Genomic DNA, 24,194 nt, shown 5'->3' with positions numbered 1-24,194 from the left:
TTCAAACCACTTCAAAAACAAAACACAAGAAATACTCGAGATTCTTTTAAACCACTTCAAAAATAGAGCTCGGGGGGACTCCGAGATTCTTTCAAATTACTTTAAAAACAAGGTTCTTTCAAACTACTTCAAAAACAAGACACAATTGATCCCCGAGATTCTAATATATTACTTAAAAAAAAATACACAGAAGGATCTTCGGGATTTTTTCAAATTAGTTCAAAGAGAAGATAAGGGATTCTTTAAAACTACTTCAAAAACCAGACGCAAAATGTCTCCGAGATTTTTTAAAACTACTTCAAAACAAAACAGAAAACACCCGAGATTCTTTCATTTCAAAATATAATTAAAGAAAATCTGTAACGATTTTTCTTTGACATCCAAATCTTATGATTTTTATTCGTAGTATACTGCACGTGTCGAAACTGACATACGTGTGCTTAGAAATACAGGCAAAACGTTGCGTTTTATTAATGCATTCATATTTTTGAAGAAATTGTTCATTCGTTTCAAGGGGTTATTATTATTTTTGGCTTATACATTTCTGGCCAATATTTTTTTTTATATTTTAAAAATAAATGTGAAGAATTATTGTTAATCTTCTTGGTAGGTGGGTACTTATTACGCTGTTTCCATAATTAAACAGTGCACCATTTAATATCTAGACTGTTCGTACCGCACCCATAACCGGTTCTGTTGAAAAAAAAGACATTTTATTCTTACATTTTTATTTTTAATATTCAAATAGTGTCACAAAAAAATACAGGTTTCATTTACCATAGTTTACGTCGCTTGTGTTTCCGACGCCACGTCGATTCGCCCATCCACCTCGCGATTTTTGATCGGCGAATGCCAATCCGGTCATCGTTCCCTGATCGTTTTCGGGCAGCGTCGACTCGTTAGCGCTTTTAATCCGGCGCGTAATCGCTTTCCGCAGAAACCTCTGACAAGTGTTGAAACGTCGACGATAAATGATCGGCGGTCGACCAATGAGGTATGAAGCAGGTGATTTGCTTATTCACGGCTCTTTTTTTCTTTTCGGTTCGTTAATTGATTTTCGTCTGTGCCGACTCTTGTTCACATGCACGATGGTCGGACGATGGAATGTTAAACATCTGTATGGTGGCGCCAAGATTTTGAGATTCTACGGTGACTGGAAGGATGGGATCGAAGGCGGCTGGACGGACGGCGGAGGGATGGCCATTTAATTTAATCGAAGCATGTGTAATTACACGCTTTAATTGGCGCTGGAAAATTCCTGAGGTGGTGTTCCGGTCGTCGAAAAAAAAATTGTTACAGTTGTCATGGTTGTAGGGGTGTGCTGGGACCGCTGCTATTTTCGCTTTTCGTCAGTGACATTGTCGAGCATCAAAACTGCTTTCTTGCGTTTTTCTCGGATTTTTTTTCTAAACTCATCCAATTAAAATGATGTAATCGTGGCGATTGGCGGCTTCGGCCACAGTCGCAATTGTCGTCTATTAGAGGGTACCGATGGACCCACCGCGTCGCTCCGTGGACCCCGTTTCGGGGTCAAAGGTGGCCGCGTTGTTTCAAGACATCATCATTGATGAGGTTAATGCGTAATATGTATGCAAAGCGACTGCTTGATTGGGAGCGCAATTTATCCGCGTAATTGGCGCCCCCTTTTCGTCCAAGATGGCGAATATTAGGCGGCGAGACAATTGGAGCGATTAATAAACGCGGACGGAAGCGGCGGCGGCGGTGGGAAAATTCTTGGCAGGACCGGATTGAGAGAGTCTTGGGGATTTTAGTAACTATAGAGCGTTTGACAGAGGTGTTTTAAAATCAAACAAAATTAACTTGTTTTTGTTGTTTATACCTCAGGGATGCGTATTAGCACCTTGATGTTTTTCAGTTTTCGTTGGTGATTATTAAGTAATTTTCAACAAGTTATAGCAAAATATTTACAACTATTGCCAATCGAAAGATTCTTTCAACCACTTTTAAAAACTAAAACACTAATGACTTCCGAAATTCTTTTTTAATATTATTATTATTATTATTTCAATAAAACGCCAAGAGTTTCCGAGATTTTTCGTATTCTTTCCTAAATAAAACACCAGTAGTCCACCTAGATTTTTTCATATTTATTTTAAAATGAAACACCAAGGATTTAAAATTAAACACTAGAAGCTTGATATTCTTCCAATCATTTTTAAATAATAAAACACTAATGGTTATCTAGGTTCTTTCAGACTGTTTCGAAAATAAAACATCAGGAGTCGTTGAAATTCTTTCAAATTGTTTTAAGTATAAAACACCAAGGAATTCAGAGATTCTTTATTATCTGTTAAAAACAAATCACAAAGGGTTCTTGGGATTCTTTCAAACTCTTTGACAAATAAGATTCTAGTTGTCTCTGAGTTCTTTCAGATTCTTTCAAAAATAATAAAACACTCAAAGCCCTCAAGATTATTTCCAACACTTTGAGAAATAAAACAAAAAGGGCCTTTAGATTCTTTAAAATTCTTTTGAAAATAAAACACCAAGGGCCCTCGAAAAAATTCAACATTCTTTTAAAAATTAAACTCTTGGAGTTTTCAAGATTCTTTCAGATTATTTCAAAAATAAAGCACCAGGAGTTGCGGAAATTCGTTTAAAAATAAAACACCAAGGATCCACCGAGGTTCTTTCAGTCACTGGTAAATAATAAAACACTAATGACCCCCGAGATTCTTTCAAATTCTTTTAAAAATAAAACACCAGCAGCATAATAAAACACTATGAGCTTCTGAAATTCTTTCAGACACTTTTAAAAATAAAACACCAAAGGCTCTTTAGAAATTTCAAGATTGTTTTAAAAATTAAACAGTAGATACGGTCGAGATTTTTTCATATTCCTTTAAAAATAAAAAAAAGGATTTTTTCAAATTCTTTCAAAAATAAATCACCAGAAGTGGCTGACATTCTTTTCAATTCTTTTAAACATAAAACACTAAGGTTCCATAAAGGTTCTTTCAATCACTGTTAAATATAAAACAATAACGGCACCCGAGATTATTTCAAATTCATTTAGAAATAAAACAACAAGGATTCCTGAGATTCTTTCAAACTCTTTAAAAATTAAAACACCAGTAGTATAATAAAACACTAGGAGCTGTTGAAATTCTTTCAGATTCTTTTAAACATAAAACACCAAGAGCTCTCCAGAAATTTCAAGATTGTTTTAGAAATTAGATACTAGATGCCCTCGTGATTTTTTCATATACCCTTAAAAATAAAAACGAAGGATCTCCGAGATTCTTTCAATTACTATTAAATAATAAAACATTAATGTCCCCCGAGATTCTTTCAAATTCTTTTAAAAATAAAACACTAGAAGCTAATGAAATTTTTTCAGATTCTTTTAAAAATAAAACATCAGGAGTTGCTGAGATTCTTTCAAATTTTTTTAAAAATAAAAATCCAAGGACCCTCCAAAGTTCTTTCAGTCACTATTAAATAATAAAACACCAAGAGTTGCCGAGATTCTTTCAAATTCTTTGAAAAATAAAACACCAGTAGTATAATAAAACACTAGGAGTTTCCGAAATTCTTTCAGATTCTATTCAAAATAAAACACCAAGGGATCTCCAGAAATTTGAAGATTGTTTTAAAAATTAAACACTGCCCTAGAGATTCTTTCATATCCCCTTAAAAATAAAAAACAAAAAATCTCCGAAATTCTTTCCGATTCTTTCAAAAATAAAATACCAGAAGTCGCTGAAATTCTTTCAATTTTTTTTTTTAATAAAACACCAGGGATCCACCAAGGTTCTTTCAATCACTGTTAAATAATAATACACTAATGCCCTCCGAGATTCTTACAAATTCTTTTAAAAATAAAACACCAAGGATCCATAAAGGTTCTTTTCAGAAATAAAACACCAAAGGATCTCCAGAAATTTCAAAATCGTTTTAAAAACTAAACACTAGAATCCCTCGAGATTTTTCATAATCCCTCAAAAATAAAAAACAACGGATCTCAGAGATTCTTTCAGATTCTTTTAAAAATAAAACACCAAGGATCCACCAAGGTTCTTTCAATCACTGTTAAATAATAAAATTAATAAAACACTAACGGCCTCCGAGATCCTTTCAAATTGTTTTAAAAACAAACCATCAAAGATTTCCGAGATTCTTTCAAACTCTTTGAAAAATAAAACACCAGTAGCATAATAAAACACTAGGAGTTTCCGAAATTCTTTCAGATTCTATTAAAAATAAAACACCAAGGGCTCTCCAGAAATTTGAAGATTGTTTTAAAAATTAAACACTAGATGCACTAGAGTTTCTTTCATATCCCCTTAAAAATAAAAAACAAAAGATCTCCGAAATTCTTTTCGATTCTTTCGAAAATAAAATACCAGGAGTCGCTGAAATTCTTTCCATTTTTTTTTTAAATAAGACATGAGGGATCCACCAAGGTTCTTTCAATCACTGTTAAATAATAATACACTAATGCCCTCCCAGATTGTTACAAATTCTTTTAAAAATAAAACACCAAAGATCCATAAAGGTTCTTTTTAGAAATAAAACACCAAGGAATCTCCAGAAATTTCAAAATCGTTTTAAAAATTAGATACTAGAAGCCCTCGAGATTTTTCATAATCCCTCAAAAATAAAAAACAACGGATCTCCAAGATTCTTTCAGATTTTTTTAAAAATAAAACACCAAGGATCCACCAAGGTTCTTTCAATCACTGTTAAATAATAAAATTAATAAAACACTAACGGCCTCCGAGATCTTTTCAAATTGTTTTAAAAACAAACCATCAAAGGTCCCCGACATTCTTTCAAACTCTTTGAAAAATAAAACACCAGTAGCATAATAAAACACCAGGAGTTTCCGAAATTCTTTCAGATTCTATTAAAAAGAAAACACCAAGGGCTCTCCAGAAATTTGAAGATTGTTTTAAAAATTAAACACTAGATGCACTAGAGTTTGTTTCATATCCCCTTAAAAATAAAAAACAAAGGATCTCCGAAAGTCTTTCCCATTCTTTCAAAAATAAGATACCAGGAGTCGGTGAACTTCTTTCAATTTTTTTTTAAATAAAACATCAGGGATCCAACAAGGTTCTTTCAATCACTGTTAAATAATAATACACTAATGCCCTCCGAGATTCTTACAAATTCTTTTAAAAATAAAACACCAAGGATCCATAAAGGTTCTTTTCAGAAATAAAACACCAAGGGATCTCCAGAAATTTCAAAATCGTTTTAAAAATTAAACACTAGAAGCCCTCGAGATTTTTCATAACCCCTTAAAATTAAAAAAACAACGGATCTCCGAGATTCTTTCAGATTCTTTTAAAAATAAAACACCAAGGATCCACCAAGGTTCTTTCAATCACTGTTAAATAATAAAATTAATAAAACACTAACGGCCTCCGAGATCTTTTCAAATTGTTTTAAAAACAAACCATCAAAGGTCCCCGACATTCTTTCAAACTCTTTGAAAAATAAAACACCAGCAGCATAATAAAACAGCAGGAGTTTCCGAAATTCTTTCAGATTCTATTAAAAATAAAACACCAAGGGATCTCCAGAAATTTCAAAATCGTTTTAAAAATTAAACACTAGAAGCCCTCGAGATTTTTCATAATCCCTTAAAATTAAAAAAACAACGGATCTCCGAGATTCTTTCAGATTCTTTTAAAAATAAAACACCAAGGATCCACCAAGGTTCTTTCAATCACTGTTAAATAATAAAATTAATAAAACACTAACGGCCTCCGAGATCTTTTCAAATTGTTTTAAAAACAAACCATCAAAGGTCCCCGACATTCTTTCAAACTCTTTGAAAAATAAAACACCAGCAGCATAATAAAACACCAGGAGTTTCCGAAATTCTTTCAGATTCTATTAAAAATAAAACACCAAGGGCTCTCCAGAAATTTGAAGATTGTTTTAAAAATTAAACACTAGATGCACTAGAGTTTGTTTCATATCCCCTTAAAAATAAAAAACAAAGGATCTCCGAAAGTCTTTCCCATTCTTTCAAAAATAAGATACCAGGAGTCGGTGAACTCCTTTCAATTTTTTTTTAAATAAAACATCAGGGATCCAACAAGGTTCTTTCAATCACTGTTAAATAATAATACACTAATGCCCTTTGAGATTCTTACAAATTCTTTTAAAAATAAAACACCAAGGGATCTCCAGAAATTTCAAAATCGTTTTAAAAATTAAACACTAGAAGCTCTCGAGATTTTTCATAATCCCTCAAACGGATCTCCGAGATTCTTTCAAATTGTTTTAAAAACAAACTATCAAAGGTCCCCGAGATTCTTTCAAACTCTTTGAAAAATAAAACACTAGCAGCATAATAAAACACTAGGAGCTTCCGAAATTCTTTCAGATTCTTTTAAAATTAAAACTCCAAGGGTTCTTCAGAAATTTCAAGATTTTTAAAAAATTAAACACTAGATGTCCTAGAGATTCTTTCATATCCCCTTAAAAATAAAAAACAAAAGATCTCCGAAATTCTTTCCGATTCTTTCAAAAATAAAATACCAGGAGTCGCTGAAATTCTTTCAAATTTTTTTTTAAATAAAACATCAGGGATCCAACAAGGTTCTTTCAATCACTGTTAAATAATAATACACTAATGTCCTCCGAGATTCTTACAAATTCTTTTAAAAATAAAACACCAAGGACTCATAAAGGTTCTTTTTAGAAATAAAACACCAAGGGATCCCCAGAAATTTCAAAATCGTTTTAAAAATTAAATACTAGAAGCCCTCGAGATGTTTCATAATCCCTCAAAAATAAAAACAACGGATCTCCGAGATTCTATCAGATTTTTTAAAAAATAAAACTCCAAGGATCCACCAAGGTTTTTTCAATCACTGTTAAATAATAAAATTAATAAAACACCAACGGCCTCCGAGATTCTTTCAAATTGTTTTAAAAACATATCATCAAAGGTCCCCGAGATTCTCTCAAACTCTTTGAAAAATAAAACACTAGCAGCATAATAAAACACTAGGAGCGTCCGAAATTCTTCCAGATTCTATTAAAAATAAAACACCAAGGGCTCTTCAGAAATTTGAAGATTGTTTTAAAAATTAAACACTAGATGCACTAGAGTTTGTTTCATATCCCCTTAAAAATAAAAAACAAAGGATCTCCGAAAGTCTTTCCCATTCTTTCAAAAATAAGATACCAGGAGTCGGTGAACTTCTTTCAATTTTTTTTTAAATAAAACATCAGGGATCCAACAAGGTTCTTTCAATCACTGTTAAATAATAATACACTAATGCCCTCCGAGATTCTTACAAATTCTTTTAAAAATAAAACACCAAGGATCCATAAAGGTTCTTTTCAGAAATAAAACACCAAGGGATCTCCAGAAATTTCAAAATCGTTTTAAAAATTAAACACTAGAAGCCCTCGAGATTTTTCATAATCCTTTAAAAATGAAAAACAACGGATCTCCGAGATTCTTTCAGATTCTTTTAAAAATAAAACACCAAGGATCCACCAAGGTTCTTTCAATCACTGTTAAATAATAAAATTAATAAAACACTAACGGCCTCCGAGATCCTTTCAAATTGTTTTAAAGATAAAACACCAAAAGTTGCCAATATTCTTTCAAACTCTTTGAAAAATAGAACACCAGCAGCATAATAAAACACTAGGAGCTTCTGAAATTCTTTCAGATTCTTTTAAAAATAAAACACCAAGGGCTTTCAAGAAATTTCAAGATTGTTTTAAAAATGAAACACTAGAAATTCTTTTATACTGCCTTAAAAATAAAAAAACATCACGGACCCCCCGAAATTCTTTCAGATTTTTAAAAAAATAAAATATCGGGAACCCTCAAGAGTCCTCGAGATTTATTCAGTTTTTTTCAAGAACAAAATCACCACAAGTCTTCAAAGTGGTTTCAAATTCTTTTAAAAACAAAACATGGGGCTCGTTGGAGATCAGTTATTTTTTTTTTTTAAGTAGAACAAGATACAAAGGACCTCGGAAAATTTTGTAAAAAAAAATGTTGACGATAAATGATGGAAACCGATATACAGGGTGATTTTTAATATATGCGAAAAAGTTGACGAGTTGTTCAAAAATCCATAAATTTAAAGTTATAGGGTGCGATAAATTAAAACTTTATAAAAAACTCTATTTCAAACAGCCATGGATTTTTAGAGATTTGTCTTTGTTAAAATTTTTGAAAGCTTGCTCTAGTTGAAATGCAACGACCAAAGACAAGTTTATTTAATTTTAAATTGTTACTTCTGTAAAAAAATGAGTCTGCGAATTTTATTTTTTCTTAGTATAAGTTTATGTTTAAGTAGTACCAGTTTAGGTAGGTGGTACTAAGGTAATTAAAATGCGAATAAATCAGCAGGCACTGTATTTCCACAATTTCAAGAAAATGAAGTTAAAATTTTAAAATAACGTCCCAAAAGAGAAATATTTTCAGTTAATTAAGCCTCCACATCTAGATATAGACATAGCCTCCGAACTAATTTAAAAAACGACGACCACCACCAACAGCAATAAAATCCGCACAAAGTGGCTCGACTTCACCTAAAAACTGTCCCATTTTTTGCCACCGACCCACCACAAAAAATCGTGGCCCATTGTGCTGTGATAAAAAAAGCGATCGCTTAAATAAAGCACGAAATATTTGCGCGAATAGTGGTCGCAAGCAGACCTCCCAGTATGAAATATGGTCAGGATGTAACCTGTGATTATGACGGGGGGGTTCGGCCTCCTCGGATATCTGTGAGCACCTTGTTAGCGAAATCATCACTTAGCGTGACGTAGTACCAACCTTATTATACCAAATATCCCGAGGCGAGCTAACGCTGGATTACCAACGTTTCTTCCGTTGCTGGTCTCTTCGGTGCGCACTCGGAAATTATCAGATTGTTATGGTCTGATCGTGATGTGGCCGTAATGGCCTTTCAAATAATTTCACTAATGTCTGATTTTACTAGGGATTTGCTCACTCGGGCCATGTGAAAGGTACTGCTGCTCGGACGTTACGTAAAACGAGAGTTTCTAAGCGAAATCGAGGCGATTTTTGAACTTTGTTGCGGTTTTGGAAAATTCCGAACGAAATGATAATTTAATAATGTAACAGAATTGAATTTTTCATTTTTCAAAGAATATTGCAAGCTTTTGGGGGGGGGCCTTAGTGTTTTATCTGTAAAAGAATTTGGAAGAACCTGAAGGTCATTTTTGTTTCACTTTTCGAAGTTTTGGAAGTAATCGTAAATGCTCTTATAGTGTTTTTTTTTTAATGCAAGAATCTGAAAGAATCTCGGGGTTTATTAGTGTTTTATTATTTAAAAAAGTTTGAATTAATGTCGAAGGATCCTAGTGTTTAATTTTAAAAGAATATTGGACATTCTCGGGAGCCTTTGGTATTTTATTTTTAAAAGATTGATTATGAAAGAATTTCAGTAACCCGGGATGTTTTATTCTTGAAACGGTTTGACAGAATTTCGAGGGCCCTGGGTGTTTTAATGTTTAAAAAGATATTGAAGATTCTCGGCGACCTTTGGTGTTTTATTTTTAAAAGAATTTTAAAGAATTCCAAAAATTCCAAGTGTTTTATTTTTTAAAGAGACTGAGCGAATCTTGAGGGTGCTGGGTGTTTTATTTTTGAAAGAATTTGAAAGTACCTCGGGGGTCTTTGTTTTTAATTTTTAAGAAAATATGAAAGAATCTCGAAGGTCCCTAGTCTTTAATTTTTAAAAGAATCTTGAAGGTTCTCGTGGGCACTTAATGTTTTATTTTTCAAAGTGTTGAAAGAAATCTCGAGAGCTCTTTGCGTTTTTTTTTTTGAAAGAATCTGAAAGAACTCGGGGTTAACTGGTGTCTTAGTTTTCAAAGAATTGTAATGAATCCTTGGGGCCTTTCATATTTTCGTTTATAAGATAATTAAAAAATCTCGACAATTCTTGGTGTGTTACTTTTTTAAAAATTTGAAAGAATCTCAACAACTCCTCGTGTTTTATTTTTTAAAGAATCTGGAAAAATCTCGCGGTTCCCTTGTTTTCATTTTTAAGAGAGTATAAAAGAATCTCGAGGGTCTCTAGCATTTAATGTTTAAAAAGATATTGAAGATTCTCGGCGACCTTTGGCGTTTTATTTTTGAAAGAATTTTAAAGAATTCCAGAAACTCCAAGTGTTTTATTTTTGAAAGAGACTGGGCGAATCTTGAGGGTGCTTGGTGTTTTATTTTTGAAAGAATTTGAAAGAACCTCGGGGGTCTTTGTTTTTAATTTTTAAGAAAATATGAAAGAATCTCGAAGGTCCCTAGTCTTTAATTTTTAAAAGAATCTTGAAGGTTCTCGTGGGCACTTAATGTTTTATTTTTCAAAGTGTTGAAAGAAATCTCGAGAGCTCTTTGCGTTTTTTTTTTTGAAAGAATCTGAAAGAACTCGGGGTTAACTGGTGTCTTAGTTTTCAAAGAATTGTAATGAATCCTTGGGGCCTTTCATATTTTCGTTTATAAGATAATTAAAAAATCTCGACAATTCTTGGTGTGTTACTTTTTTAAAAATTTGAAAGAATCTCAACAACTCCTCGTGTTTTATTTTTTAAAGAATCTGGAAAAATCTCGCGGTTCCCTTGTTTTCATTTTTAAGAGAGTATAAAAGAATCTCGAGGGTCTCTAGCATTTAATGTTTAAAAAGATATTGAAGATTCTCGGCGACCTTTGGCGTTTTATTTTTGAAAGAATTTTAAAGAATTCCAGAAACTCCAAGTGTTTTATTTTTGAAAGAGACTGGGCGAATCTTGAGGGTGCTTGGTGTTTTATTTTTGAAAGAATTTGAAAGAACCTCGGGGGTCTTTGTTTTTAATTTTTAAGAAAATATGAAAGAATCTCGAAGGTCCCTAGTCTTTAATTTTTAAAAGAATCTTGAAGGTTCTCGTTGGCACTTAATGTTTTATTTTTCAAAGTGTTGGAAGAAATCTCGAGAGTTCTTTGCGTTTTTTTTTTGAAAGAATCTGAAACAACTCGGGGTTAACTGGTGTCTTAGTTTTCAAAGAATTGTAATGAATCCTTGGGGCCTTTCATATTTTCGTTTATAAGATAATTAAAAAATCTCGACAATTCTTGGTGTGTTACTTTTTTAAGAATTTGAAAGAATCTCAACAACTCCTCGTGTTTTATTTTTTAAAGAATCTGGAAAAATCTCGCGGTTCCCTTGTTTTCATTTTTAAGAGAGTATAAAAGAATCTCGAGGGTCTCTAGCATTTAATGTTTAAAAAGATATTGAATATTCTCAGCGACCTTTGGTGTTTTATTTTTGAAAGAATTTTAAAGAATTCCAGAAACTCCAAGTGTTTTATTTTTGAAAGAGACTGAGCGAATCTTGAGGGTGCTTGGTGTTTTATTTTTGAAAGAATTTGAAAGAACCTCGGGGGTCTTTGTTTTTAATTTTTAAGAAAATATGAAAGAATCTCGAAGGTCCCTAGTCTTTAATTTTTAAAAGAATATTGAAGGTTCGCGTGGGCCCTTAGTGTTTTATTTTTCAAAGTGTTGGAAGAAATCTCGAGGTTTCTTTGTGTTTTATTTTTGAAAGAATCTGAAAGAACTCGGGGTTAACTGGTGTCTTAGTTTTCAAAGAATTGTAATGAATCTTCGGGGCCTTTCATATTTTCGTTTATAAGATAATTAAAAATTCTCGAGAATTCTTGGTGTGTTATTTTTTTAAAAATTTGAAAGAATCTCAACAACTCCTCGTGTTTTATTTTTTAAAGAATCTGGAAGAATCTCGCGGTTCCTTGTTTTCATTTTTAAGAGAATATAAAAGAATCTCAAGGGTCTCTAGCATTTAATGTTTAAAAAGATATTGAAGATTCTCAGCGACTTTTGGTGTTTTATTTTTAAAAGAATTTTAAACAATCCCAGAAACTCCAAGTGTTTTATTTTTGAAAGAGACTGAGCGAATCTTGAGGGTGCTTGGTGTTTTATTTTTGAAAGAATTTGAAAGAACCTCGGGGGTCTTTGTTTTTAATTTTTAAGAAAATATGAAAGAATCTCGAAGGTCCCTAGTCTTTAATTTTTAAAAGAATCTTGAAGGTTCTCGTGGGCACTTAATGTTTTATTTTTCAAAGTGTTGGAAGAAATCTCGAGAGCTGTTTGCGTTTTTTTTTTTTTGAAAGAATCTGAAAGGACTCGGGGTTAACTGGTGTCTTAGTTTTCAAAGAATTGTAATGAATCTTCGGGGCCTTTCATATTTTCGTTTATAAGATAATTAAAAAATCTCGAGAATTCTTGGTGTGTTATTTTTTTAAGAATTTGAAAGAATCTCAACAACTCCTCGTGTTTTAATTTTTAAAGAATCTGGAAGAATCTCGGGGTTCCTTGTTTTCATTTTTAAGAGAGTATAAAAGAATCTCGAGGGTCTCTAGCATTTAATGTTTAAAAAGATATTGAATATTCTCAGCGACTTTTGGTGTTTTATTTTTGAAAGAATTTTAAAGAATTCCAGAAACTCCAAGTGTTTTATTTTTGAAAGAGATTAAGAGAATCTTGGGGGCCTTTGGTGTTTTATTTTTAAAAGAATTTGAAAAAATTTCGCGGACCTTCTGTGCTTTATTTTAAATAGAATTTGAAAACATCTCAGCGACTTCTGATGTGTTATTTTTGAAAAAAAATTGATAGAATCTAGGGGACCATTAGTTCTCTATTATTTAAAAGTGACTGAAAGAATCTTGAGGACTCTTAGTGTTTAATTTTTAAAAGATTTTGGAATAATCTCGGGGGTCATTAGTGTTTTATTATTTAAAAGTAATTAAAAGAATCTCGGGAAGCCTTTTGTACTCTATTTTTAAAAGAATACGAAAAAATCGAAAACCCTTGGTGTTTTATTTTTAAAACAATTTGACTCAGTGACTCCTGGTGTTTTGTTTATTTTTTTAATAATATTTAAGCACCTCGGAAGCTTCGAGTTTTTAATTTTTAGAAGAATATGAAAAATTCTTGGGGGGGCTTGGTGTTTTATTTTGAAAAGATTTCTAAATAATCTCGGGAGCCATCAGTGTTTTATTATTTAAAAGTAATTAAAAGAATCTCGGGAGACTCTTGTGCTCTATTAAAAAAAAAAACACACGAAAAAATCGAAAACCCTTGGTGTTTTATTTTTAAAACAATTTGACTCAGTGACTCCTGGTGTTTAGTTTATTTTTTTAATAATATCTAAGCACCTCGAAAGCCTCGAGTTTTTAATTTTTAGAAGAATATGAAAAATTCTTGGGGGGCTTGGTGTTTTATTTTGAAAAGATTTCTAAATAATCTTGGGGGCCATCAGTGTTTTATTATTTAAAAGTAATTAAAAGAATCTCGGGAACCTCTTGTGCTCTATTTAAAAAAAAATACAAAAGAAAATCGAAAACCCTTGGTGTTTTATTTTTAAAGCAATTTTACTCAGTGACTCCTGGTGTTTTGTTTATTTTTTTAATAATATTTAAGCACCTCGAAAGCCTCGAGTTTTTAATTTTTAGAAGAATATGAAAAATTCTTGGGGGGGGGCTTGGTGTTTTATTTTGAAAAGATTTCTAAATAATCTTGGGGACCATCAGTGTTTTATTATTTAAAAGTAATTAAAAGAATCTCGGGAGCCTTTTGTGCTCTATTAAAAAAGAAATACAAAAAAAAAATCGAAAACCCTTGGTGTTTTATTTTTAAAACAATTTGACTCAGTGACTCCTGGTGTTTTGTTTATTTTTTTAATAATATTTAAGCACCTCGAAAGCCTCGAGTTTTCAATTTTTAGAAGAATATGAAAAATTCTTGGGGGGGCTTGGTGTTTTATTTTTAAAAGAGTTTGAAATAATCCGAAGGCCATTAGTGTTTTATTATTTAAAAGTGATTAAAAGAATCTTGGGAACCTTTTGTGCTTTATTTTTAAAAGAATCCAAAAAAAATTGCGAAAACTCTTGGTGTTTTATTTTTAAAACAATTTGAAAGAATCTCAGCGATTGTTGATGTTACTTTTGAAAAAAATTGATAGAACCTGGGGGACTATTAGTGTTTTATTACATAAAGGTGACTGAAAGGATCTTAGGGGTCCTTTTTCTATTTTTGAAAGAACATGAAAGAATCTTGAGGTGTTTGATTTTTGAAAAACTAGTGGATTTTAAAACTTTTGTCATAAAATTGCAAAATTGTAAAATTTAAAAATAAAAAGCGAAAAAACGGAAAAGTATAAAATGTAAACTTTGAAAAATCTAAGAATTGGAAATCAAGAACTTGAAATATTGAAAACTCGGAGGATTAAAAATTGAGAAATTTAAAAAGTGCAAAATCGAAAAAAAGAAATACATATGTATTTTAAAATTGAAATATTGAAAATTAAAAAATCGGAAAAACGGGTAACTGAAAAATCCAAAAATTGGAAAATTGAAAAATTTTAAAATTTGGAAAACCGAGGAAGATTGAAAATTTGAGAAATTGAATAAACGAAAAATTATAAAATCGAAAGAAATATTGAAAAAATAAAGGAAATGAGAAAACGAAAAATGAAAATTAAAAATCTGGATGTCTAGGAATACTGAAGACGGATTCATAGACCACATGAAAATACTGACATCAGTATCATTCATCAATAACTGTTTGGATGTTAATCAGCGCCTATGAATCATATCAAAACGGAGATCTTAGGACTCGTTTGTTAATTCGAAATCCAATACTATTTTATTTTCTAAAATTTTATCCATAGTCATCACCGAGGACATTGCTCGCCACCCAGCTCACTCCTTATTTCGAGCCCGTTTTCGTATTAATAATCCCGTTGACTGACACGTTCCCAAGCCCTCGAACCCAGCCGAAAAAATTTGATTTATCATCGAAAATATCGGAACTAAGCAATTACCGTGTCTATGGCCCCGAGTTAGACCAATTCCCTTAAACACTATAATCATCTTCACCTCTCCGAGCCTAGAAAACAGCGCGTTAAAGAATTCATCGGCCACTTAAAACCCCATTAAAGTCCACTTTTCCGCGGAAAGCCGTATCGATTCGTCGCGGCTGCGACCACCACGATTTTCCCCCTCGCCGTAAATCGGCATTCGATGCGCATATTTTTCCGGGGATGGCCCACCTAGACCGTATTATGTATTTATTTTTTTGGGCAGAGGTAGGCAGCGGAGGAAGTTATGGTAATAGGACAGAAGGCGGACCAGCGGTTTAAAACAATACCAGACGGCGCCACGGTCGTCTCGGAAGATAAATGATGTTATATAGAGGGACCGTGCTACATATTTTCGGTAATTTATACATAGTTTTACATCGTGGGCATTTTGTCTTTATTTTTGGAATTCGTGTTCTACATCGGACCGGCCAAAGGGGCTAATTAATTGAGCGGTGCCGGCTGCCGGGGAGAGAGGCCCTGCTATAAATTTATCGCCGGCTGACAGGGGCGGCCGAGCTGACGAAATTTTCATTTTTTACCTATTTTCTTTGACACTTTGGGTAAAAGATTCGTCAGGGAGATAAAAGGCTGTCTTCAGGTATAGGGGCATATTTTGACGTTTTGATGGTTTTGACGTGGTTGTTCAAACTAGATAATTATAGTCGGCGGCGGTTGGAACGAATTCGGTCATTTTTGGAACAATTTGAATAAAGCAAATAATTAAAATTTATTGGTTGTAATTTGTAATAAATGTCGCGTTATGTGTTCACGGCACAAATCGAAAACATTAATTAATGGAAATGGAATGAAAAAAAAAATTGAGTCGAATCGAAAAATTGGAAAAACCAAAAATTTTTCATTTTCCGGATTTTTTAATTTACATTTTCTCGATTTTATGTCACAATTTTTCGTTTGTTCATTTTTATTATTTTTTCATTGTTTCTTCGTTTTTATAATTTTTCGATTATTCAATTTTTTAAATTTTCAATCTTTGGTTTCTCAATTCCTTAGTTTTTCAATTTTTAAATGTTTCAATTTTGCAGTTTTTCTATTTTATAATTCGTATTTCGTGTTTTCTATTTTGCGTTTTTTAAGTTTATTAATTTTTTGTCAGTATTTTTTTTTCGTTTTTTATTTTTCAATTTTACAGTTTTGCTATTTTCCCATTTTTTGGTTCAAAAAGTTGATAAATCGAAAAATGTGGAAAATCCAAAAATTGTAAAATCAAAAAATTATAAAATCGTCAAAACTGAAATCTCGAGAAAATGTTACATCAAGTGGAAAAATAAAATATGAAGAAATTGAAAAATTAAAAATAGAAAAATCGAATAAATGAAAAACTTTAAAAATCCAATAATTGAAAAATGGAAAAATTCTATAATCGTAAAATTAAAAAGTGAAGAATTTTAAAAATTATGGTTATTATTATTTATTAGCTACACATTTAAAAGAAAAACTAGAGACATTTATTCTTCTGTCTTTAGAGTTTGTCAAAATGTGCTGCCATTTTATACCTGATTTTTATGATTTTTAAAACGTTTTAAAATCTTTAAATTCTTTGAGTTTCTAGAACTTTTCGAGCCCCTGTAACCTTTGAAATATTTGGAATGTTTGGAGCGACATAAACCTTTGGAATTTTTCGAAATTCTGAAATCTTTAGAATCTCTAAAACTTTTAAAATTTAAAGGAAGCGTTTTTAGGATATTTAAGATTTTTTGGATTTTTCATTTCTTCATAATCGGTAGAGTGTTTGAATCTTTAAAATCTGTAACATCTTAAGCGATTATGCGATTTTTGTAATTTTTAGAATTTTTTGATTAACTAGAATCCTTCTAAACCTTTAGAGTCTTTGGAATCTTTGGGGTCCTTGTGATCTTTGGGTTTTGAGGTGTGTGGACTCTTTCGAGATTTTCGAATTTTTGGAATCTTTCGCGTCTTTAGAATCTTTTGACCTTTAAAACCTTTGGAAACTTAGGGACCTTTGGAATCTTTGAAATTTTCAGAAACTTCGGAACTTTTGGTATCTTTGGCATCCTTGGAATCCTTGGAATCTTTGAAATCTTTGCCACGTTTGGAACGTTTGGAATGTTTGGAACCTTTGAATTCTTTGGAATCTTTGGAATATTTGGAGTCTTCGAAATCTTTAGAACTTTCGAAACTTTCCGAATTTTTGGCATCCTTGACATTTGAAATTTTTTGAATCTTTGAAACCTTCGGAATCTTCAGGAACTTTGGAACTTTTGGAATCTTTGGAATCCTTAGAATCTTTGAAATTTTTGGAACCTTTGCCACGTTTGAAACGTTCAGGACGTTTGGAACCTTTGAATTCTTTGGAATCTTTGAAATTTTTGGAATCTTTGAAACTTTCGGAATCTTCAGGACCTTCGGAATTTTTGGCATCCTTGAATTCTTTGGAATCTTTGTAATATTTGGAATATTTGAAATCTTGGAAATCTTCAGAACTTTCGAACCTTTCGCAGTTTTTGACATCCTGAGAATTTTTGGCATTCTTGGAATATTTGGCATATTTAGAACATTTAGAATCTTTAGAATCCTTGGAAACTTTGGAACCTTTAAAACGTTTGGAAACTTTGGGACCTTTGGAATCTTTGGAATTTTCAGAACCTTCGGAACTTTTGGTATCTTTGCCATCCTTGGACTCTTTGAAATCTTTGCCACATTTGGAACGTTTGGAATGTTTGGAACCTTGGAATTCCTTTGAATCTTTGAAACCTTCGGAATCTTCAGAAACTTTGGAACTTTTGGAATCTTTGGAATCGTTGGAATCTTTGAAATCTTTGGAACCTTTGCCACGTTTGAAACGTTTAGGATATTTGGACCTTTGAATTCTTTGGAATCTTTGGAATCCTTGAAACTTTCGGAATTTTCAGAACTTTCGGAATTTTTGGCATCCTTGAATTCTTTGGAATCTTTGCAATATTTGGAATCTTTGCCACGTTTGGAACGAAACCTTTGCAGTTTTTGACATCCTTTGAATTTTTGGCATTCTTGGAATATTTGGAATATTTAGAACATTTAGAATCTTTAGATTCCTTTGAATCATTGAAAGTTTTGGACGTTTGGAACCTATGAATTCTTTGGAATATTTGAAATATTAGGAATTTTCGAAATCTTCAGAATCTTCGGAATTGTTGGCATCTTTGGAATCTTTGGAATTTTTAGAATCTTTGGAATATTTGGAATCTTTGGAATCCCTGAACTCCTTGGAATCTTTGGAATTTTTGGGATCGTTGAAATTTTCAGAAACTTCGGAATCTTCTGAATCTTCAGAACCTCGAAATCTTCGAAAATTTTACCATCCTTAGGATCATTGAAATCTTTGGAACCTTTGGAACGTTTCAAATCTTTGAATTCTTTGTAATTTTTTGAATATTTGGAATCTTTGCAATCTTTGGGGTCCTTGTGATCTTTGGGTTTTGAGGTGTGTTGACTTTTTGAATTATTTGGACTCTTTCGAGATTTTCGAATTTTTGGAGTCTTTCGCGTCTTGAGAATCTTTTGAATCTTTTGAACCTTTGGAACTTCTAGAACATTTGGAAACTTTGGAACCTTTAAAACCTTTGGAAATTTTGGGATCTTTCGAATCTTTGGAATTTTCTGAACCTTCGAAACATTTGGTATCTTTGGCATCCTTGGACAATTTGAAATCTTTGCCACGTTGGGAACGTTTGGAATGTTTGGAACCTTTGAATTATTTGGAATCTTTGGAATATTTGGAGTCTTCGAAATCTTCAGAACTTCAGAAACTTTCGGAATTTTTGGCATCCTTGGCATATTTGAAATTTTTTAAATCTTTGAAACCTTCGGAATCTTCAGAAACTTTGGAACCTTTGGAATCTTTGGAATCCTTGGGATCTTTGAAATCTTTGGAATCTTTGCCACGTTTGAAACGTTTAGGACGTTTGGACCTTTGAATTCTTTGGAATCTTTGGAACTTTTGGAATCTTTGAAACTTTCGGAATCTTCAGAGCCTTCGGAATTTTTGGCATCCTTGAAATCTTTGGAATCTTTGCAATATTTGGAATATTTGAAATCTTCGAAATTTTCAGAACCTTCGAACCCTTCGCAATTTTTGACATCCTTAGGATTTTTGGAATTCTTAGAATATTTGCAATATTTAGAACATTTAGAATCTTTAGAATCCTTGGTGACTTTGGAGCTTTTAAAACCTTTGGAAACTTTGGGACCTTTGGAATCTTTGGAATTTTCAGAACCTTCGGAACTTTCGGAATTTTTGGCATCCTTGCCATCTTTGAAATTTTTGGAACCTTTGCCACGTTTGAAACGTTTAGGACGTTTGGAACCTTTGAATTCTTTGGAATTTTTGTAATCTTTGAAACTTTCGGAATCTGCAGAACCTTCAAACCCTTCGGAGTTTTTGACATCCTTTGAATTTTTGGCATTCGTGGAATATTTGGAATATTTAGAACATTTAGAATCTTTAGAATCCTTGGAATCGTTGGAAGCTTTGGAACCTAAGAATTCTTTGGAATATTTGAAATATTTGGAATTTTCGAAATCTTCAGAATCTTCGGAATTGTTGGCATCCTTGGAATCTTAGGAATTTTTAGAATCTTTGGAATATTCGGAATCTTTGGAATCTTTGAAATCTTTGGAATCTTTGGGATCGTGAAAATCTCCGGAACCTTCGGAATCCTTAGAACCTTCGATACCTTCGGATTTTTTTGGCATTTTTGGATCCTTCTAATTCTTCTGAAAATTCTGAATATTCTGAATCTTCAGAACCTTCGAAATCTTCGAAATTTTTACCATCCTTAGAATCTTTGAAATCTTTGGAACGTTTGGAACTTTTGAATTCTTTGTAATCGTTGAAATATTTGGTATAATTGGAATATTTCGAATCTTCGAACTCTTCAGAACCTTTGAAACCTTCGGAATTTTTGGCATCCTTGGAATGTTTGGAAACCTTGAAGTCTTCGGAATCTTTGGAATCCATGGAATCTTTGAAATCTTTGGAATTTTCGGAATCTTTAGAACCTTCTAAACCTTCGGAGTTTTTGGCATCCTTGGATCCTTCTAATTCTTCTGAAACTTCTGAATCTTCAGAATCTTCGAAATCTACGCAATTTCCGGAATCTTCGGAATTTTTGGCATCCTTGGAATCTTTGAAATCTTTGAAATCTTTGACATCTTAAAATCTTTGAAATCTTTGTGATTGTTGAAATCTTCGGAATCTTCGTAATCTTCAGATTCTTCAGAATCTTCAGGATCTCCAGAATCTTCAGAATCTTTAGAACCTTCGAAACCTTAAGAATTTTTGGCATCCTTGGATCCTTCTAATTCTTCTGAAAATTCTGAATCTTCTGAACCTTCGAGATCTTCGAAATTTTTACCATCTTTAGAATCTTTGAAATCTTTGGAACCTTTGGAACGTTTGGAACTTTTGAATTCTTTGTAATCTTTGAAATATGTGGAATATTTGGAATATTTCGAATCTTCGAACTCTTCAGAACCTTCGAAACCTTTGGAATTTTTGGCATCCTTGATATCTTTGGAAACCTTGAAATCTTCGAAACCTTCGGAATTTTTGGCATCCTTGGAATCTTTGGAAACCTTGAAATCTTAGGAATCTTTGGAATCCATGGAATCTTTGAAATCTTTGGAATCTTCGAAATCTTCAAAACCTTCGAGACCTTCGGAATTTTTGGCGTCCTTGGATCCTTCTAATTCTTCTGAAACTTCTGAATCTTCGGAATCTTCGAAATCTACGCAATTTCCGGAATCCTCGGAATTTTTGGCATCATTGGAATCTTTGAAATCTTTGAAATCTTTGACATCTTAAAATCTTTGAAATCTTTGTAATTGTTGAAATCTTCGGAATCTTCGGAATCTTCAGAATCTTCAAAATTTTTAGCATCTTCAGAATCTTCAGAATCTCCAGAATCTTCAGAATCTTCAAAATCTTTAGAACCTTCGAAACCTTCGGAATTTTTGGCATTTTTGGATCCTTCTAATTCTTCTGAAAATTCTGAATCTTCCGAATCTTCAGAACCTTCGAAATCTTCGAAGTTTTTACCATCTTTAGAATCTTTGAAATCTTTGGAACCTTTGGAACGTTTGGAAGTTTTGAATTCATTGTAATCTTTGAAATATTTGGTATATTTGGAAACTTCGAAACCTTCGGAATTTTTGGTATTCTTGGATCCTTCTAATTCTTCAGAATCTTCAGAATCTTCAGCATCTTCAGAATCTTCTGAATCCTTCGAACCTTCTGAACCTTCTGAAAGTTGAAAAATCGAAAAATTGAAAAGTCGAAAACTTAAAAATAGAAAAACAACAAAATCGGAAAAACATGAAAAAGTCGAAAAATTGACAATCGAAGCACTGAAAAAACGAAAGATTGAACAACTAAAGATCGGGAAACTTAAAAATCGAAAAATCAACGAATTTAAAAATTGGAAAGAAGAAAAAACGAATCGAACCAAGAAATTGGAAAACCGAAAAATTGTAAAATTGAAAATTATAGCATCTTCAAAATTGCAAAAAATGCAAATCAAAAATTGACAAATGAAAAATTGAAAAATTTCACATTGAAAAAAAGGAAAATTTCTTAAAACAAAACTTTGAAAAAACGAAACGAAAAATTTCAAACAGATAAATTAAGAAATGAAAAATTGGAAAAGCGAAAAATCGCAAATATCATTCAAAAAATCGCAAAATATTAAAACTGAAACATCCAAACGCTGGAAAATCGAAAAACTGGAAACTCGCAAAATTGAAAAATCGAGAAACTGAATTAATCTAAAATTGAAAACACGAAAAATTAAAAAATCTAAATTTAAAAATGAAAATTCATGGAGTCGCGTATCGTAAAATCGAAGAAACAAAAAATGAAGTTGGAAAATCGCAATTCGAACAATTGAAAAAAATAAAAATTGAGGAATCAAACAAAACAAAAAAAAAAGAAACATTGAAAAGTCGTACAAAAACTGAAGAAATGAAAAATTGAAAAATCGAAAAACTCGGAAAAATCTAAAATTGAATGATTTAAAAATTGAAATTCCGGATTAATTCAAAAATTAAATGAAAGAGATCCCCGACTCTTTAAAAAATAGACCAGAAGGGTTCTCAAGATTATTTAAAATGCTTTGGAAAATAAAACACCGGGAATCCCCAAGTTGTTCTTTCACGTTATTAAAAAATTCGCACTCGAGAATATTTAAATGGCACAGATTATTTCAAATTGCTCCAAGAATAAGAAACACCAAGGGAAATTGTTCCAAATTCTTAAAAAAAAAAACACCAAGAGTCTTAAATTCTTTCAGGTTCTTTTAAAAATAAAGCACCAAAAACTCTTCAGATTTTTTTAAACTTTTTAAAAAATAAAACAGAAGGAGTATTGGACATCCTTCCAAACTGTTTGAAAAATTAAACATAATGAGTACCAGAGATTTTTTGACAATTTTTAAAAAATAAAGTAGGATGTGTTTTTGAGATTCTTTCAAATTCGTTAGAAAATAATTATATTTTTATCCCTACTTAAAGACTGATGACGTCATAGGAAAATTTTATCAAGGAAAACACGCTGAAACCACACATAATATTTTTTTTGCTACAGTTTAACTAACTTTTTTACGATTTTTGCGTTTTTGTTTTCATTCTAAATCTTAATTTTTTGCAAAAAAAATTGTCTAAAAATTTTCGAACATTTCGTTTTGGAAATTTCGCCATTCAGCTCTTCTCCATAAACCTATGCCCACAAACCCGACTTAATAGATCCTCCAAACCCACCCAGCCCGGGCCCTCGAGCAGAAAAATGCTCGCGAGTCGTCACCATCACGCATGATAATTCCATGCAGATAACATCGGTTCCGCCTCCTCGCAAAAGCAACGTAATTATTATTAAACGTTTAATGTGGTGAAAATCGCGTCAGTACGAATGCACATAACAAACGGCCGCATTACAATTAATTAAAGTTGACAATAATTAAGCGTAAGCGGACAAGTTTCGTAGTCGTTACACGCCCACCTTCAGCCGTTTTCCATCTCACATAACATAATATCATTTGTCATCGTACTTGTTTATGCAAATCCGCTCGTATTTATTGCGGACACTATCACGTCTCATATTTTCAGAGGTTTTTTTATTTGGGATTTTTTCATGAATGAAAGCGTTTTTGTGGGCGCGCGCGCTATGCGCGACGACATAAGGACGCATTTTCCGCGCAAGCCAGATAGGAGATCTTCACGTTGCGAGATTATCTGGAAAACGTGGAAAGTTCAAATGTTATAAAAACTAATACTCGTGGGAGATTCAGGGGGCAAGGCTGCGTGTGAACGCGGCGATTTCCGCACTTTGGTGCTGAGCAACGACGATTAGTGACGTATGGCGAGGTTTTAGTTCCTGAAGCAAGGAAGTATTGTAATCGAGGAATTTATTAGTGAATATTGTTTCAGTTTTATTAAATAAGATACTCCTTCAGATATGGTTTATGAATCCGTTTAGTTTTTATTCTAGATTATTACAATTTTTAGATTTTTCAAAGTTTTAATTTTTTATTTTCCAATTTTGCAATGTTTTGATGTCACAATTTTTCGTTTTTTCATTTTCTTTAATTCATCAATTTTTTCCATTTTTTACTTTTTCGGTTAACAATTTTTCGTTTTAAGTTTGTTTAAAAAAAAATTAAATTTCTCTTCTTCCAAATTTTCTCAATTTTTCATTTCTTCAATTTTTCCATTTGCAATTTTTTTCATTTTTTCAGTTTTTCAATTTTTAATTTTTCGATATTTCAGTTTTTCATTTTCTTAATTTTTCAGGTTCTTGATTTTTATTACCGTTTTTTTAAATTTTCACTCTATTTTTATATCAATTTTTCGTTTATTCAGTTGTTCAAATTTTCAACGTTTAATTAATCAATTTTAAAATTTTTCAGTTTTGTAGTTTTTGTATTTCTCTATTATCAATTTGAATTCCTTTAATTTTCGATACATACTTCGATTTTGCATTATTTCGTTATTTTGATTTTTTCTTGAGTTTTTCACGTTTTTGATTTTTCAAGGCTTCCATTTTATACTTTTTCGTTTGTTCATTTTAGTTTTTTTATTTTTCAGTTTAGCAGTTTTTAGATTTCTTTAACTTTTAATATTTCGATTTTGCGATATTTCGTTTTTTCGATTTTTCTCTTCAGTTTTTCAAGTTTTTGAATTCCAATCAGATTTTTCAAAATTTCCATTTTATCTTTTTTCGTTTGGCCATTTCTGAATTTTCCAATTTTACAAGTTTTGAATATATTAGAATTTTTCATTTTTTCAGTTTCTCAA

At 31.9% G+C, this 24,194-nt stretch overlaps 1 protein-coding gene across 1 annotated transcript in view; it reads right to left on the bottom strand.

Annotated features, from left to right (window-relative positions):
* Positions 1 to 22,707, bottom strand: part of LOC135136816 (putative uncharacterized protein DDB_G0281733) — a 28,396-nt gene extending 5,689 nt beyond the window's left edge. The window contains exons 1-9 of the mRNA XM_064066236.1: positions 22,635 to 22,707; positions 20,842 to 21,150; positions 20,555 to 20,707; positions 20,264 to 20,491; positions 19,680 to 20,060; positions 17,100 to 17,693; positions 8,789 to 8,867; positions 8,635 to 8,737; positions 788 to 943 (exon numbers count right to left, since the gene is read on the bottom strand). Of these exons, the coding sequence (XP_063922306.1) occupies positions 788 to 943; positions 8,635 to 8,737; positions 8,789 to 8,867; positions 17,100 to 17,693; positions 19,680 to 20,060; positions 20,264 to 20,491; positions 20,555 to 20,707; positions 20,842 to 21,150; positions 22,635 to 22,707 (2,076 nt within the window). The remainder of the gene's footprint in view (positions 1 to 787; positions 944 to 8,634; positions 8,738 to 8,788; positions 8,868 to 17,099; positions 17,694 to 19,679; positions 20,061 to 20,263; positions 20,492 to 20,554; positions 20,708 to 20,841; positions 21,151 to 22,634) is intronic.
* Positions 22,708 to 24,194: the final 1,487 nt, after the last annotated feature.

This window comes from Zophobas morio, unplaced genomic scaffold, assembly GCF_036711695.1.
Source record: "Zophobas morio isolate AGI-343-1 ecotype UQ-CSIRO unplaced genomic scaffold, CSIRO_AGI_Zmor_V1 ptg000027l, whole genome shotgun sequence".
NCBI lineage: Eukaryota > Metazoa > Arthropoda > Insecta > Coleoptera > Tenebrionidae > Zophobas > Zophobas morio.
This window is presented reverse-complemented; position numbering and strand designations above follow the sequence as displayed.